This window comes from Vicia villosa, linkage group LG7, assembly GCF_029867415.1.
Source record: "Vicia villosa cultivar HV-30 ecotype Madison, WI linkage group LG7, Vvil1.0, whole genome shotgun sequence".
NCBI lineage: Eukaryota > Viridiplantae > Streptophyta > Magnoliopsida > Fabales > Fabaceae > Vicia > Vicia villosa.
Genome location: NC_081186.1, coordinates 91173681 through 91190833, shown reverse-complemented (window position 1 = coordinate 91190833; position 17153 = coordinate 91173681). Strand labels below are relative to the sequence as shown.

The 17153-nt window shown below is 42.4% G+C and overlaps 1 protein-coding gene across 1 annotated transcript; it reads left to right on the top strand.

The window, feature by feature from the left end:
* Positions 1–74: 74 nt before the first annotated feature.
* Positions 75–8973, top strand: LOC131619674 (uncharacterized). Its single transcript, XM_058890746.1, has 5 exons — positions 75–1022; positions 1074–2229; positions 2356–2702; positions 2934–3092; positions 8926–8973. Exons 1-5 carry the CDS (start codon positions 75–77, stop codon positions 8971–8973), a joined length of 2658 nt encoding a protein of 885 aa, XP_058746729.1.
* The last annotated feature ends 8180 nt before the right edge of the window (positions 8974–17153 follow it).

Sequence of the window (17153 nt, the reverse complement as noted above, 5' to 3'; positions counted from 1 at the left end):
ACTGTTTTGTTATCAGAAGGAGTTCTAAGACGGCTAATCACTCGTATCCGACTAGGAGCAATCAGAGAAGACAGATGGAACAGATTCAGGAACAGATGGCTGAGATGAGAGCTCAATTGACAGAGCAGATGAATGCGCAGATGGCGCAGTTTATGGAAGCATTGACTAATGTGACCAAGGGGCAGGATGACTTGCGAGTTCTCGTCGAGAATTCCAGAAGGGTTGAGAATGGAGGACATTCGAGGCTGTTTGACGATGTGTCTGGCAGGATTGATGATCATCATGATCCGAATGAGTTTGACCGCTTGGGAGGGCACTATAATCCTTTCAATCAGAATCATGGGTTTCCACCTCCACCTCCGTCTCGTCTGTTGGGAAGGAGAGATAATCATAACCGTGATAATTTGGATTTCAATGTTGAAAACTTTGATCAGGTATCAAGGCATAGTGCTGATGGTGCACTTGAAGAAGCTGAAAGGTATCGTCTGATTGAAGAACGTCTCAGAGCCGTTGAAGGCAAAGGGGTGTTAGGCCTGGATATCAATGACTTGGGACTGGTTCCTGGTGTGAGGATTCCACCGAAATTCAAAGTGCCATCTTTTGACAAGTACAATGGAGCGACTTGTCCCATGACTCATGTCAAAGCATACTATCGCAAGATGTCAGTTTATTCGGAGGATGAGGGTTTTCTAATGCATTTCTTCCAGGATAGCTTGGCTGGGGCTTCCTTGGAGTGGTATGTTCAACTCGAACGCACTCATATTCATTCTTGGAGAGATCTTGTGGAGGCCTTCATTAAGCACTATCAGTACAATGTTGACATGGCGCCTAATCGAACTCAGTTGCAGAGTTTGGTTCAAGGATCTAAAGAATCTTTCAAAGAGTACGCGCAGAAATGGCGCGAGTTAGCCGCAAGAGTTCAGCCACCGATGACTGAGCGTGAGATGATTGACATGTTCACCAGTACTTTGTCTGGACACTATTACTTGGCCTGTAGTGCTTCAGCCAACTTTTCTGAAATGGTGAGATATGGCGAACGTGTTGAGATGGGTCTAAAGATGGGGAAAATTCAGTTGGGAGCTTCTTCTAATTCTCCTAGTGGTAAGAAGCAAGCTGAGGGTTATGCCAGAAGGAAGGAAGGTAATGCGGATGCCATATATGGAAGGAGGGGTTCGGGGAGAAGCAATTCACAGGTTAATGCTGTCATGATCCCAGTGCCGCAGCAACAACAACAACATCAGCATGGACAACGTTCCGGTAATGATCGTTATCCTCCCAGGACTAGGCCTCACAGAAAGATTGATCCGATTCCTATGACCTATGCTCAGGTGCTGCAACATTTGCTTAAGATTGAGAAGATTACTTTGAGAGATGCTCCGAATGCTCCGGACACACAATCTCCGAATTACAATGCAAACGCACGATGTGCTTTCCACTCAGGTGCCGCTGGTCATGATACAGAGAGGTGTATTGCATTGAAGAACAAAGTCCAGGACTTGTTGGATCAAAAGATAATTCAGTTCACTCCTACACCCAATATTGTCAATAATCCGATGCCTGCTCACGGAGGTTCGGGTGTGAACGCCATCGAGAGTGAAGAGATAAGGGTTATATCTGATGTGGGCTGTGTGACCTTTCCTCTTGTATCTGTGAAGCAACATCTGATTAATAGCGGTATTTTCCCGGGCTGTGGTGTTGATTGTGAGAATTGCAAAAGTCAACCCGAAGGTTGCGCTGATTTGAAAGGTATGGTACAAAAGCTGATTGATGAGGGTCCTCTTCAGTTCTATCGAAGGTTGAGAGGTGCGAAGAGTAAGGATGGTGAAGTGTCTGTGATCTCAATTCCTTATGAGCCGGTTGCTCCAATATGTATCCAAGTGCCTATTCAGATGCCTGTCAGTATCCCGTATGAGGAACAACCAGCGGCGTTGATGATTACTGTACCAGGGCCTATTCCATATGAGAGTGAGAAGGCCATCCCTTGGCATTATGGTTCAGATGTATATTACTATGGCACGAAGGAAGAAGGAGAGCCATCTAAAGAGAAGCTTGTTGAGGCCTCAGTTGCAAACACTGATAATTTTGCCGGTACTGGTAGAATTACTCGCAGTGGTAGGGTGTTCTCTCCTCAGCTTGTTCAAAACAATGCAGATGCTTTGGCTAAGGCCAAAGGAAAACAAGTAGTGCCTGATGTCCAGAATTCTCCGACCCAAAGTGGGGCACCTGATAGTGCTGTGTCTTCCAAGGATGTGGAGGAATTATTGAGAATCATCAGGAGGTCTGATTACAAGGTTGTTGAGCAGTTGGGTCAGACCCAGTCAAAGATTTCCATCTTGCAACTGTTGATGTGTTCAGAAGGTCATAGGGATGCTCTCTTGAGGATTTTGAATGGTGCCTACGTGCCACAAGAAATATCTGTGAATCAGTTAGAGGCGGTAGCCAATAATATCTCCGCTGGGAACGGTTTGGGATTTACGGATCGTGATCTTCCTCCTGAGGGGAGAAACCACAACAAGGCGTTGCATATTTCAATGGAGTGTAAGGGGACGACTTTGTCTCGTGTGTTGGTTGATACTGGTTCTTCCTTGAATGTGCTTCCCAAATCGGCCCTTATGAGAATTGACTATGCTGGTGTTGAGTTGAGGCCAAGTGAGTTGATAGTGCGCGCCTTTGACGGTTCGAGGAGGTCTGTGTTCGGAGAGGTAGATCTACCAATCCAGATTGGTCCTCAGATCTTTACTACAACCTTTTATGTGATGGATATTCAACCTGCTTACTGTTGTTTGTTGGGACGACCGTGGATTCACAAGGCTGGCGCTGTGACATCCACTCTTCATCAGAAGTTGAAGTATCCGGTTGACGGTAAAGTGGTGACGGTTTGTGGTGAAGAGGATTACATCGTGAGTCACTTGTCCTCTTTCCGATATGTGGAGATCGAAGGTGAAATACATGAGACTCCGTTTCAAGCGTTTGAGGCTGTGAATGCTGTGAGAACTCCTCCTTATGAGATAACGAAGCCAGAAACGATTATGTCCTCTTTGAAAGATGCTCAGGTTGTCGTTGAGACTGGGAGAGTGGAAGGCTGGGGGCAAGTAATTGACGTGCGTCCCAAATTTGACAAGAATGGTCTCGGTTTCAATCCTGGAAAGCAGAACGCATCGCCCAAGTCTGGTGTACTCAGCCCGATCAAGTTCGTGAGTGGGGGTGTCATTCAAAACGGTCAGGTTAATGCCATTGTCAATGGCGAAGAGGTGGATAGTGATTGTGACTTTGATAGCTGGATCCGTCCAAGTATTCCTGGAGAGATGCCTTGCAACTGGACAATTGAAGATGTCATCCAAGTTACACAAGCTCAGGAGTAAATTCCTTGTTTTTACTTTTCTTATCATGCAATAATTCCTACGCTCTGCCCAAGGCGTAGTGAATCATTTGTAGGGCCATGCAGTTCGCATTTTCAAAGTTAATCATAAAATAAGGACGTTTTTGCATTCAAATGTTTTGCTCTTTGTCTTTCTTTTTAATTTTTTTCCTTTTAAATGGCAATGTTTTCGCACACACTTACACATAGCTTAATAAAAAATAAAACTAAAATAAAAACATCAATCATGCAGATGTTCCACTACCACGGATTTCATTGGTAACAATTCCGCTATTGCTCATTATGATTTCGACAATCCGATCTACCGAGCCGAGGAGGAAGCTTATGAAGATTGTGACCTTCCCGATGAGTTGGCCAGATTATTGAAACAGGAAAAGAAAGCGATTCAGCCGCATCAGGAGGTAATTGAGATGGTAAATGTTGGCACTAAAGAGCAGGTCCGAGAAGTCAAGATAGGGGCTGCGCTTGAGAATAGTGTGAAGCAGAGGCTTATTGTTATGTTGAAAGAGTATGCGGACATCTTTGCTTGGTCCTATGAGGATATGCCTGGTCTTGATACAGATATTGTGGTACACCGCCTGCCTCTCAAGGAAGATAGTCCTCCTGTCAAGCAGAAGCTTCGAAGGACTCGCCCAGATATGTCTGAGAAAATTAAGAAAGAGGTTGAGAAACAGTTTGATGCTGGCTTTCTGCAAGTTGTGAATTACCCGCCGTGGGTTGCGAATATTGTTCCTGTACCTAAGAAGGACGGAAAGGTCAGGATGTGTGTTGATTACAGAGATCTGAATAGGGCGAGTCCGAAAGATGATTTCCCTCTTCCCCATATTGATGTGTTGGTGGATAACACTGCTCCTTTCAAAGTGTTTTCCTTCATGGATGGCTTCTCTGGGTACAATCAGATCAAGATGGCACCAGAAGACATGGAGAAAACAACGTTTATCACACCGTGGGGAACTTTCTGCTATAAAGTTATGCCTTTTGGGTTGAAAAACGCAGGGGCAACGTATCAGCGCGCCATGGTGACTCTTTTTCACGACATGATTCACAAAGAGATTGAAGTGTATGTTGACGACATGATTGCAAAGTCTCACACTGAAGAAGAGCACTTGGTCCATTTGCAGAAGTTGTTTGAAAGGCTTCGGGAATTCAGACTGAGGTTGAATCCAAACAAATGCACTTTCGGAGTGCGATCCGGAAAGTTGTTGGGTTTTGTTGTTAGCGGAAAAGGTATTGAGGTCGACCCTGCAAAAATAAAAGCTATACAAGAGATGCCTGAGCCGAAGACAGAAAAAGAGGTTCGTGGTTTCTTAGGGAGATTGAACTACATTGCTAGATTCATCTCTCATCTTACGGCCACTTGTGAACCAATTTTCAAGTTACTAAGAAAAGATCAGACGGCCAGGTGGAATAATGATTGTCAAAGAGCATTTGAAAAAGTGAAAGAGTATCTGCAGGAACCTCCGATACTAATGCCTCCAGTTCCAGGAAGGCCTTTGATTATGTACCTCACAGTTCTTGAAAATTCAATGGGATGTGTGCTGGGTCAACATGACGAGTCTGGCCGAAAAGAGCATGCAATATACTACCTTAGCAAAAAGTTTACCGACTGTGAATCCCGATACTCACTGCTCGAGAAAACTTGCTGTGCTTTGGTGTGGGCTGCTCGCCGGCTGAGGCAGTATATGTTGGTTCACACCACCTTGTTGATTTCCAAGATGGATCCTATCAAGTATGTTTTTGAGAAGCCCGCTCTTTCCGGAAGAGTAGCCAGGTGGCAAATGATCTTGACTGAATATGACATCCAATATACTACTCAGAAAGCCATCAAAGGTAGTGTGTTGGCAGATTATCTTGCGCATCAGCCAGTCGAAGATTATGAACCAATGAAGTTTGAATTCCCCGATGAGGATGTTCTGTACATCAGAGATTGTAACATTCCCGGACCGGAGGAAGGACCCGAACCAGGATCGCGATGGACGCTCGTGTTCGATGGTGCCTCTAATGCACTCGGGAATGGTGTGGGAGCTGTAATTACTTCTCCATCAGGTTTTCATATTCCGTTTACAGCCAGAATCTGTTTTGATTGCACTAATAACATGGCTGAGTATGAAGCTTGCATCTATGGCATCGAAGCTGCGATCGATTTGCGAATCAAGTACTTGAAGGTTTATGGGGATTCCAATCTTGTCATTAGTCAGATCAATGGAGATTGGGAAACTCGCCATCAGAATTTGATTCCATACAGAGAGCATGTGGTGAGACTCATTCCGTATTTTGATGAGATCACATTCGAGCATATTTCTAGAGAAGAGAACAATCTTGCTGATGCTCTCGCTACTTTGGCTTCCATGTTCAAAGTGAAATGGGCCAATGAAGCGCCTAACATCACCATCAATAGGTTGGATGAGCCGGCATTCTGCTTTGAGGCTGATGTTGAACTGGATGGAAATCCCTGGTATCATGATATAAAAAAGTTCCTCGAAACTCAAGAGTATCCTCCCGAAGCATCGGTGACTGATAAAAAGTTTCTGAGAAGGTTTGCAGCTAAGTTTTACCTCAACGGTGGGGTGTTGTACAAGAGGCATCATGACGGTGTGTTGCTCCGATGTGTTGTGAAGGAAGAAGCTTCGAAAATCATAGAGGAAATGCACGAAGGTGAGTTTGGTACCCATTCAAGTGGGCATACAATGGCTAAGAAGATCTTGAGGGCTGGTTACTATTGGTCCACTATGGAAACTGATTGTCATAACCATGTCAGAATTTGTCACAAGTGCCAGATTTATGCTGACAAAGTGCACGTGCCGCCTGTGCCTTTGAATGTTTTGACTTCTCCGTGGCCTTTTGCAATGTGGGGCATTGATATGATTGGAGAGATTAAGCCTACTGCTTCTAATGGACATCGCTTCATTTTGGTTGCCATCGATTACTTCACCAAGTGGGTTGAAGCCGCATCTTATGCGAATGTCACCAAGCAAGTGATTACTCGTTTTATCAAGCACAACATAATATGCCGTTATGGGATTCCTGAGAAGATCATTACTGATAATGGATCAAATCTCAATAACAAGTTGATGAAGGAGCTTTGTGAGTCCTTCAAGATCAAGCATCACAATTCTTCTCCGTATCGTCCAAAGATGAATGGCGCTGTTGAAGCGGCCAATAAAAACATTAAGAAGATTGTGCAGAAGATGGTAGTGACCTACCGAGATTGGCATGAGATGCTCCCTTTCGCTTTGCATGGTTATCGCACCTCTGTGCGTACATCGACTGGGGCAACTCCTTTCTCACTTGTTTATGGTATGGAAGCGGTATTGCCTGTTGAAGTTGAGATTCCTTCCCTGAGGATTATGAAAGACGTCGAGCTTGACGAGTCAGAATGGGTACAGAATCGTTTGGATCAGTTGAATCTCATTGATGAAAAGCGTTTAGCGGCTATTGGTCATGGTCAAGTGTACCAAAAGAAGATGAGAAAAGCTTTTGACAAGCGAGTGCGACCCCAAAGCTACAAACCAGGTGATCTGGTACTCAAAAGAATCATTCTCCCTCAAGGTGATCCACGAGGCAAGTGGACTCCGACGTATGAAGGCCCCTTTGTTGTGCAGAAAGTGTTCTCTGGCGGTGCCATGATGCTTGCAACAATGGATGGCGAGAACTTTCCGCACCCTGTGAACGCAGATGTAGTCAAAAAATACTTCGCATAGACCTGATAAAAAAAAAAGAAGAAAAAGAAAAAAAAAGAAAAAAAGAAAGAAAAAAAAAAGAAGAAAGAAAAAAAAAGAAGAAAATGAATCAGGCAAAAGAATGAAAAAGAAACAAATATACCCGCTAAGTTGAAAACCCGAAAGGGCGGCTTAGGCAAAAAGGGACAAAAGCGAACGACTACATCTCGCATGCCACCGTGGCAATCACTCTTCATACATGCTTAGGGCTCCCGACCGAGGGATAAGCAAGACTCCGTGTTCTTGAGTTTGCACCTGGCAACTCAAATCCCTAAAGCATGCGCAACATCCAATCACTTTGTTTAGGGCTCCCGACCGAGGGATAAGCAAGACTCCGTGTTCTTGAGTTTGCACCTAGCAGCTCAAATCCCTAAAGGCACTCTCAAACCCTGTCGGGTCCACAAGTTCAGTAACGTCACCAATCAGTTGTAAATCGGGCAGTGATCAATCCTAATGAGTACGGTCTTCCAAAGCAAGGAGATGAGAACGTCGGAGTTATAAAAGTGATAGCGGGATCGAAACCAATGGATATCCGTTTCACATTGCCATTTCTCTTGTACTCAATAAATTGTGGTTACCTCTTACTAGGAACTGCTTCAGAAATGTATTCGCCCTCTTTCGGGCATGTTTAATAAACTTCTTTTCATCTCAAAAGCTGTTTTCTTTTACTGTTTTGTTTGCATAAAACGTCCTGAGTTTGTGTTAAACTTTGCATTTGAAAACTGCATTGCTTTTACAATACATGATTAGAAATGATATAGCCTTCGGATCTACTTCGAGGTCTTGTGTAACCAGGTTGGCAGGCCAAGATGCTATGCTATATCCTGGGGTGTTTTCATGTGTTTGTCTCGCAGGTGTGTCCTTGCAAACGCTTCGCATCCGCGTGTCGAAGGATCTAACCAGGAGAGATTCTCACTCCCCAACGGAGTACATTCAGAAGAGACTTTCTTTGTGCCAAGATTCTTATATCCTCAGCAAAGCACAGCTTAACGCATTCTCTATGCTCCAGAAGCCGTATTCCCGGTGGAATGTATTCTCCCCAGTTGAATCATGATTGGATGGTATCTGATTCCCCAACAAGCTCTTAATGAAGTTCCTTGCCTGAATGCCTCATTTTCCCCAATAGAGGTTTGTCTCTCCCCAACAGATTGACCTGTTTTCCCCAAGAGAGTCATCTTATTCCCCAGTGGAATGGTCTTAACAGAGGTTCTTATGTCAAGTTCCTTATTCCCAGTGGATCTCTCATATCCTCAGCAGCTTGCGTTGCAGAAGTGTTCGTCTCCCCACTGAGTTCTCTCTTCAGCAGAGGTTTGCATGCATCCTCAGCAGAATCTGCATCCTTCGAGGATTTCCCCAGCGGAATACTTTATCCCCTAGCAAGTCTGTCACTCCTCACCAGAGTTATCTTCATGGCTTGCTCTTATCTCCACATCCCCAGTGTGTTGAAGATTGGCTTCTCCAGCAAGGTTCGCCAGAATATTCCCCAAGTTCAGTGGGATGCTCTTATCCTCAAGCAGGATTCATTCCCCAAGCAGAGCTCGCATCCAGATTTGATCGTCTCCAGCAGATTTCTGATCCATCTTTGCCAGCTCGCAGTTTGTGACTTCTGGTCACTCATCTTGTTCTCCCCACAGAGTTCCATGCTCTCTCCAAGACTTCTTCAGCAATTCAGTGCTCCTCCGTTGTTTCCCCAAGCAGCGTCTGAATCATGCATCATTCGCATTGCATTCTCTAGGCGTGTAGCATTTCCATTCTCGGAATGCTACTCCATAACACATTCATACATACATCATGCATAAATCATATCATATCCGTTTCTTTCTGCAGGAAAGTTATGAAGATACAAATGCTCCCCGGAGAGCAATATTCGCCTAGTCGTTACAGGCGCTTATCCTGATGCTTTGTCATGCAGAAGAGGATTGTTCTACTTATTTTCTGGCATAGCTCAGATCAGTTCAAAGACATTCCTATTCCCGATGCCCCTAGATCGGTGGAAGATATTTGTTCCTATCCTGATATCCAGCTCAGTTGAAGGAACCGCCTCCGGATTTCCCAAGATCTTCCGAAGGAGCAAGCCCTCTGATACATCAGATCAGTTGGAAATATCTACTCCCTGACGATTTAATTCGTTCAGAAGAAGAAACTCGTTTGCCCAGTCCTGATACCTTACTATCAGTTGAGGACGTTTTCTTTACCCGGCGTACACAGTTCGGAAGAAACATCTGTTCCTATCCTAATATCCAGTTTCAGATTAGTTGAAGGAACCGCCTCCGGATCTCCCAAGGTCTTACGAAGGAGCAAGCCACTGATATCATTAGATCAGATGGAGATGTTTGCCTGATTGACTTTGTCTTTCAGAAGAAGATTGTCCTACTTATTTTCTAGCATCATGTCTAGATCAGTTTAAAGGCATTCTTTCCCCGGCGTACACAGTTCGGAAGAGATATTGTTCCTATCCTGATTTCCCGTTCAGTTGAAGGAACCGCCTCCGGATCCCCGTGGTCTTACGAAGGAGCTAGCCGCTAATTCCCAGATTAGTTGGAATATCTACCTGATGATTTAATTGCATCAGAAGAGATGTCTGCCCAGATTCCCAGATCAGAGATAACTATTACCCGTTGATGTCCAGATCAACCGGCGTATCTCCTTCGATTCCCAGATCGACTTAAGACATCTATCCCGATGCAAGTTCGGAGACATTTGCTACGTCTGATACCCAGATCAGTCGAGATGTTCCTTCTCTTGATGCCCAGATCATTTGAAGTGTTTCCCCTACCTGTGGGTGCCCGTTCCTCCTTTTTCACAAGTTGGAGCATATTTATTATCCAGATCAATTGAAGTTTTTTCTCCTCGCCTGCGAGGTGGTACATTCCTTCTTACTACGAGATGGAATCTTCTATTGATCAAGAGCGCAAATTTTCGAGTTCATCCTGGTATTCAATCTCCTTCCACCTCAACGGTTCGAAACTTTCGTTTCTCACTCGTCAGGTTCAAGAAGTTTGAATAGGGGCAGCTGTTGCACCCCAAAATTTGCCCTCTTTATTTGAGCTATAAGTTAATAATGACGTTTATTTCGTCATCCAAAATTGGAAGGAAAATAATAAAGAGTTTCATGGGTTTAAGAGGTTAAAGTGTGAAAGAATGGTTTAAACGGTGAAAGTACGAGAAAATTCATAAATACTATCTGGAAGGTGATATGAGTTAAATTCCCGCGTTGTCCCCATTGTTTCGACAAGATCTACAACTTTCGTGTTCGGCTCGGGAGCCAATTCTTTAAGGAAGGTCTTCAAATTGGCAAGTTACTTGAGGTTTCATGGTGAAAAATAGTGCTGAATGTAGGGTTTTGTGCCTCGGAAAATTCATATCTCCTAATCCGCTCGCCGGATTCGCTTGAAAATTTAACTGGAGCTCCGTGGCATCATTACCAAGATTTCATATGTTCGGACCGAAGGCCGATTATGCATAGAAAATTCCCAGAATTTTAAGGATCGTCGTGTTGTTTCGGTAAAAAGTGTGTTTTCGAGTATGTCGCGCCGAGTTCGAAAATTCATAACTTCTTCGATTTTTATCGTATGAAGTCCATTCCGGCGGCATTCTCTCAGAAATTTCGTTAGCTTCGTTTCTTCGTCACACATGCCTGTTCAGATTTTGAGCCGAAGATAAGGTTTTATCGAGTTCTTTGAGCGGTACTCACAAAATTTCGCATAGTCGCGCCAGATGAATCGACGTTTCTCGTCATTCAAACCGGCGTACATTCTTCTTCGCTTATCGGATTGAGGTGATTCTCGCGGCGGCGGGTCACAATTTTAGTCATTTTCAAGTGGACGTTGGTTTCGTTCCGAGATTCAGAGCCGAACCGAGTTTCCTTAAAAGCGAGCCAAAATGAGACGAACCGAGGGCAATTTGGACATTTCGCGTTGACGATATATAAACTCTTGCTCTTCACAAATCAAAGGAGGAGACTCTCATAATTTCAACTCACCAATTCTTCACAAACACATTCTCTCAATTCTCTCTCAATTCTCTTGAATCAAAACCACAAATTACATAAAACTTTCATCAATTCTCATCAAATTTCATCAAGATCAAGAACATGGATTGAAGAAATCAAAATCCGAAGTTCGAATTCTCCTCCTTCCTCTCCTTGATCTTGCGCGCCCCCCTCTCCTTCTCCCTCCGGATTCGCTTTCGAGTTCGTATCGCGTTCGTGTCGTGTTCGTGTGTTCGCGTTCGTGCTTCGGTTAGATCTTCATTCGGTAAGCCTTGAACCATTGAATTAATTGCTTATTTGTTGATTATATGTGAATTCAAATCTAGATCTACTCTTTGTTCTTGATTAATGGATGATTGATAATGATTGATCGGTGAATTTGCGTATTTTTGTCCGAATTGATCGTGTTCATGTAAATTGTGATCGGATTTGATGTTGATTGAATATGATTGATATCCGTTGATGATGAATTGTGTTGTTCGTGTTCGGATCCGTGATTTGTTGTTGACTTTGTGTGCATAATTGTTGTTGATAGTTTGTGTTGCTTGTGATGTACTCCACGTGTTTGTATAAATGCATGTGATGCAATGTTGCTTGATATTTGCTCTATTTGACGAGTCGCACTTAGCATAATTGTTAACATGAGGATCATTTGATGTGTGGATGCATGTATATTATGATGTTGATGTTTGTTTGTGCTTAATTGGTACGTTTTGGATTGAGTGCGAATGGCTCCAAGGCCTTTAAAATGCATAAAATTCTGTTTTTACACGCCAGGAACCGGGTTGTCCCAGGCGGGAACCGGTTCCCACTCAATCCAAAATTGCTGATTTTCTGTGTTTTTGCACCAGGAACCGGGTTGTCCCTAGGTGGGAACCGGTTCCTGCGTTGTTTTTACCCCCTGGTTTGTGTGCCAGGAACCGGGTTGTCCCTAGGTGGGAACCGGTTCCCAGCTTTCTGAAATTTGTGTTCTCTGTGTTTTTGTATGGGGAACCGGGTTGTCCCTAGGTGGGAACCGGTTCCTGGCTTCCTGCAATTTGTGTTCTCTGTGTTTTTGTATGGGGAACCGGGTTGTCCCTAGGTGGGAACCGGTTCCTGGCTTCCTGCAATTTTTGCTCTCTGTATTTTTGTATGGGGAACCGGGTTGTCCCAGGCGGGAACCGGTTCCCAGCTTGCTAAAATTGTTGCTTCTCTGGTTTTTTGTACCAGGAACCGGGTTGTCCCTAGGTGGGAACCGGTTCCCAGCTTTCTGAAATTTGTGTTCTCTGTGTTTTTGTATGGGGAACCGGGTTGTCCCTAGGTGGGAACCGGTTCCTGGCTTCCTGCAATTTTTGCTCTCTGTATTTTTGTATGGGGAACCGGGTTGTCCCTAGGTGGGAACCGGTTCCCAGCTTGCTAAAATTGTTGCTTCTCTGGTTTTTTGTACCAGGAACCGGGTTGTCCCTAGGCAGGAACCGGTTCCTGAGTGCAATTTTTGTGTTTTATTTTCTAACTTCAAACTTGCATATCTTTTCACTCGTTACTCCGATTTGTGCGTTCTTTATATCGTTGGAAAGCTTGTGAAACGTGCTATCTCATGAGATGATTGATATTGATTGTTTGTTAAGTTCTACATGTTTGTTTTTTTCCTTTTCATGTTGATCGTTTATTTTACATTTACGCATTTTGTCCGCCTCTTTTCGCTTTATGATAATAACGCAATTCCGATTGCGATGTTTGTTATCTCTAACCTGTGTGCTAGTGTGCAAGGCATTTGGACGGTCACTGATTGATACTCATTGCTTGAGCGTTCCGCTTCGCTTGCGGAATACAATTTTATCTCATTTACTCGTGTCGTGCTCTCATCCTGGAGACACGATCCCATATTACTTTATACCTGCTTGTTTGGTTTGCTTGTTCCTCTTGCAGGTGTATTGTGATTGTGCTCGACATACGAGTCGACATTTGTGTGCTTTATGGCTAATCGGTGTGCTGAATCGGTGTGCTGACTATTTGCTTTTGCTTTGCTAGCTCGCTCGCGGGATACTTAGTTTCTTCGCTTCGTTTCTCCTTAGTTTACGGATCATCATCCGTTTGGTATTGATTCCGTTTCATTTTACTTTTCCCGCACTTTACCGCTTTCTCGCATCATCCTTTAACATGAGAAGTAGGACTTAGACATGCATCTGGCCAAGCCCTCGAAAGAGGCTCTGTTTTTGTTGGTGTGTTTATATTTGTGCTTTGCGGCAGGGAGTCACGGTGTAATAAGTCCTATATGGCACTCCGTTAAGTCCTCATGGAAGGCATGCGGTCAAGGGTTCGTAATCAACCCCCGCCTAGTCTCATCGAGTCTGTTCATTATGCGCACGCCTCGCGTCGCTTGCTTTTGAACGTGCAAAAGATCTTGTTATCGAGTATGTCAGGTAAAGGGTTCATGCAATCGGACCCCCGCCTTTCTTATAGCTCGCGTCGCTCGACGTTGATGCTCGGTGTACGCACGCACCGTTTTCCTTTACGATCCGTGACGGCTTGGTTGCTGAGAGGGGTCCGCCTTCTTGTCTATGGCCCGATCATTTTCGCGAGGTCTGATGCTTGGTTGACTTGGGTTGAGCTGCTCCCCTTGGCTATGGCGGGACCGCCTTTCTACCATTCGGTCAGTACCGTTGGTTTTGTTTGCTTTACGAGCGGATGCTCGTTTGTGTGCTATATTGTTTGCATTCGCTTTTCCCCCGTAGGTTGTTTAGTTTAGTTTAGACTTGTACCCTTTGTATGATAACATTAGGTAGCAAGCTTTCCCCTTAGCTTAGGTCTTCCTCATGCATTCTTTAAAACACAAACCACACTCTTTGATTTTCTTTTCTTAAGAGCTTGTTATTTCCGCTCCATTCCCAAGCATAAGTCTCCAAAGGTCGAGCAGCGGAGTGTGAATGTAACTCGTTCACCTAAAAAACACAAAACAAACAGAAATTAGTTAGCCGAGCTACGGTAGCTCTGATTCTGCAAAACAGATACGTAGGCAGCGGGGTAGGGCCCGTGCGAGCATAATCCTTTCTTTTCCCTACATTCTGCATTCATTTTAGTCCAGATTAGCGTAGATTTGTTACACACCCATAGATTTAGACACAGGCGTGGATACCATCGAGTACGATGGGCGCGAGGGGTGCTAGCACCTTCCCCTCGCGTAACCGACTCCCTTACCCTTTTTCTCTGGTCGTGAGACCGTTGTTTTGTTTTGTGGTTTGCTGGCATTCCCTTCCTTTTCAGGATAAATATGTTAGTGGCGACTCTGTTAATTTTCGCGGTAGCGACACTCACCACCATAAAAAATTCCACATATTCTTTAACTTATTACTAATTACTTAAAACTCAAAAATTAACTATAGTTACATTAACAAATAGGTATTAGTATTTAACAAAAAAAGATATTACCAAATCATGTAAATTAAAATCAATACATTAAGATATCTCCATATACTTCCTTTCAAATCATCTAGTATCTGGCCCCAATCATCTATTAAAATACTCGCTCTGCTACAATCATGATCTGCCACATAACTCCTAAATAGAGAAGCATTATTACCATAACAAGTACTAGCTTTATGGGAAAACTCGATCGATAACTTAAAACTTTTGTTACAAATATTTGTTAATTTAGCCATCATTTTGGCACCTCTAGTTTTTCTTTTTTCTTTTATTCTCAATAGAAGAACTGTAACGCTCTGAATTTAATTAATTATTTAATTAAATTAAATCAAGGATTTATTCGTTGGAATTAGTAGAAGTCGAGATTTATCGGTATTATTCTAAGGCGTAATTGGATTAATGTGTTGATTTGAGCAGTTAAGTTTATGGTCGAATTAATTAGTCGGATTAGTCGGAGAAATACAAATCGCGAGTTGGTATTAATTAAGTTATGGAGCAATTGTAGTTGTGGAATATTATTGGGAATAATATTCGTTATGTTATGTGATTATTTATTTATGTGTGTTATTTGGCTTAATTGAGTTAATAGAGGAATGTTATGAATTAGGCCTAAGTGGAAGAAATATAACACAATGGATGGGTTATGGGTTAAGCCCATTAGTGAGATAGTAAAGGTTAGGGTTTTAGAGATTTAGTCTCATAACTCATTTGAGGAAAGAAGAGAAAGAAGAGAAGAAAGAGGAAAGCTATGGCATGAAGAGGAAGAACTCCAATGAAAAAGGTGAAGATTTTGCTAAGGTAAGGGTGGGGTTCTTACTCTCTAAGGGTTGACATGATGATGTTTATGGTGGGTTAGATTGTATGTTATTCTCCATGGATGTGTGAGTTTGAAATTGTTAGGGTTTATGATAGAATCCATGAAATTGTGCCATTAATCATGTTGTTGATGTTTGTGTATGAACCCATGGTTAGAAACATGTTTAGGAACCTTACATGTGTGCTAAATTGCTTTCAATTGCTGTATAAATTGTATGAGGGTTAGTGGTTGTTGTATGGGGAGATTGGGGAAGGAAAATAGTGATTTTTGGGTTTTTATGCAGCATAGGTCGACCTATACAGCAGGCAGGGTCGACCTGAGCAAACCCGAGGGGGACAGAAACGTTTATGCATCGACTTGAAGATTCCTTGCGTCGACCTGAAGATCCTTTTTTTGGACAGATTTTGTGAAGACCATAACTTTTGATCCGTAACTCCGTTTTATGCGCCGTTCGAAGCGTTGTAAAGATAACGCAATGAACTATACCATAATGCAATGAAATGAATTATAGGATATAGTCTCCTATTATGTTTATTAGTATTAAGTGATGAACTATGTTGTGTTAACATATGAAGTATGCTCTTTGCTATGAATTGACATAACCATATTATGGTATAACTTGATGTATGTTTTTCTTATAACGATACAATGCTATTGAGATGATGATATGTACTTTCCTTATGATGAAATAATGATTCTTTGTAATGAATTAACAATGAATATGCTTTCATTAAGAAGTTGAATTAACTGTGTTATGTCGTTACTTGAATTGTGTAATGTGATGTTTGTTGTTAACATGTGTTATTTGAATGTTCTTGTGGATAATGATTACTTGATAACTTAATTATGATGAGGTTGTTTTAATAACATGTATGTATAAGAATATGTGTTATGGCTTGATGAAATGTGAATAACATGTGTTGATATGATACGTTGTAATTTATTCATATTATATACCGTAATGAATTGACGAGGATGTGCACAAATGTATTGACAATTGTTTACTACATGTATAATAAGATGTTGAATTGGTGAATACTATGAGTATGACTATATTTGAGTGATAACATGCTACTTGAATCGTACCTATGTAATATGTGAATTGGTGTTGATTGATAATGATATTGTTGGCATGATATGTGACATGATATTCATAATGAGTGTGAATGAATATATGATAATTGTTGTAATATGTTTAATTGTTGTTGTTGTAACATGTTAATGTTTGTTGTTGTTTCTGCAATATGTTGAATTGTTGTTGTTGTAACATGATAAATTTGTTGTTGTTGTTGTAACATGATAAAATTGTTGTTGTTGTAACATGTTGATGTTTGTTGTTGTTGTTGCAATATGTTGAGTTGTTGTTGTTGCTGTAACATGATGAATTTGTCGTTGTTGTTATAGACACTATGGTTAATGTTGATAAGTTGTATTGTGATGTATTGTAAAGTGAATAAATGTTGTATGATGATATGACATAGCGACGTGATTGTGAAGTGATGTATTCTTATGAATGATGATGATTTTGTTGTTGTTGAAGTTCGACATTATATTGATAATGTTCGATGGTGATTTAGACGATGTTGTGACGTATTGTTGATGTGGTATTTGTGGATGTGCATCATTGAGTCGCTCCATTGCATAAGTGTCTTTTAGCCTGAAAGATGGCAACGACTATTAGCCTGAAAGATGGCAACGACTATTAGCTTGAAAATGGCAACGACGATGGCCCAAGTGGCAATGTTTGAGACGGGAGTGTTACTCCAACGGTACCGCATGCATGTGCATAAAGTCAAGTCGCATATTGAGTTGCATTTTGTATGTTTATGATTATGACGTGAATGT

Bases quoted from the DNA above. Each gene is read 5' to 3' on its own strand.
- LOC131619674 (XM_058890746.1), top strand. From the start codon at position 75: ATGGAACAGATTCAGGAACAGATGGCTGAGATGAGAGCTCAATTGACA. The intron at 2,230-2,355 runs GTGCTGTGTCTT...TGATGTGTTCAG, and splicing joins CCAAAGTGGGGCACCTGATA to AAGGTCATAGGGATGCTCTC. The intron at 2,703-2,933 runs GTAGATCTACCA...CGATATGTGGAG, and splicing joins GGAGGTCTGTGTTCGGAGAG to ATCGAAGGTGAAATACATGA.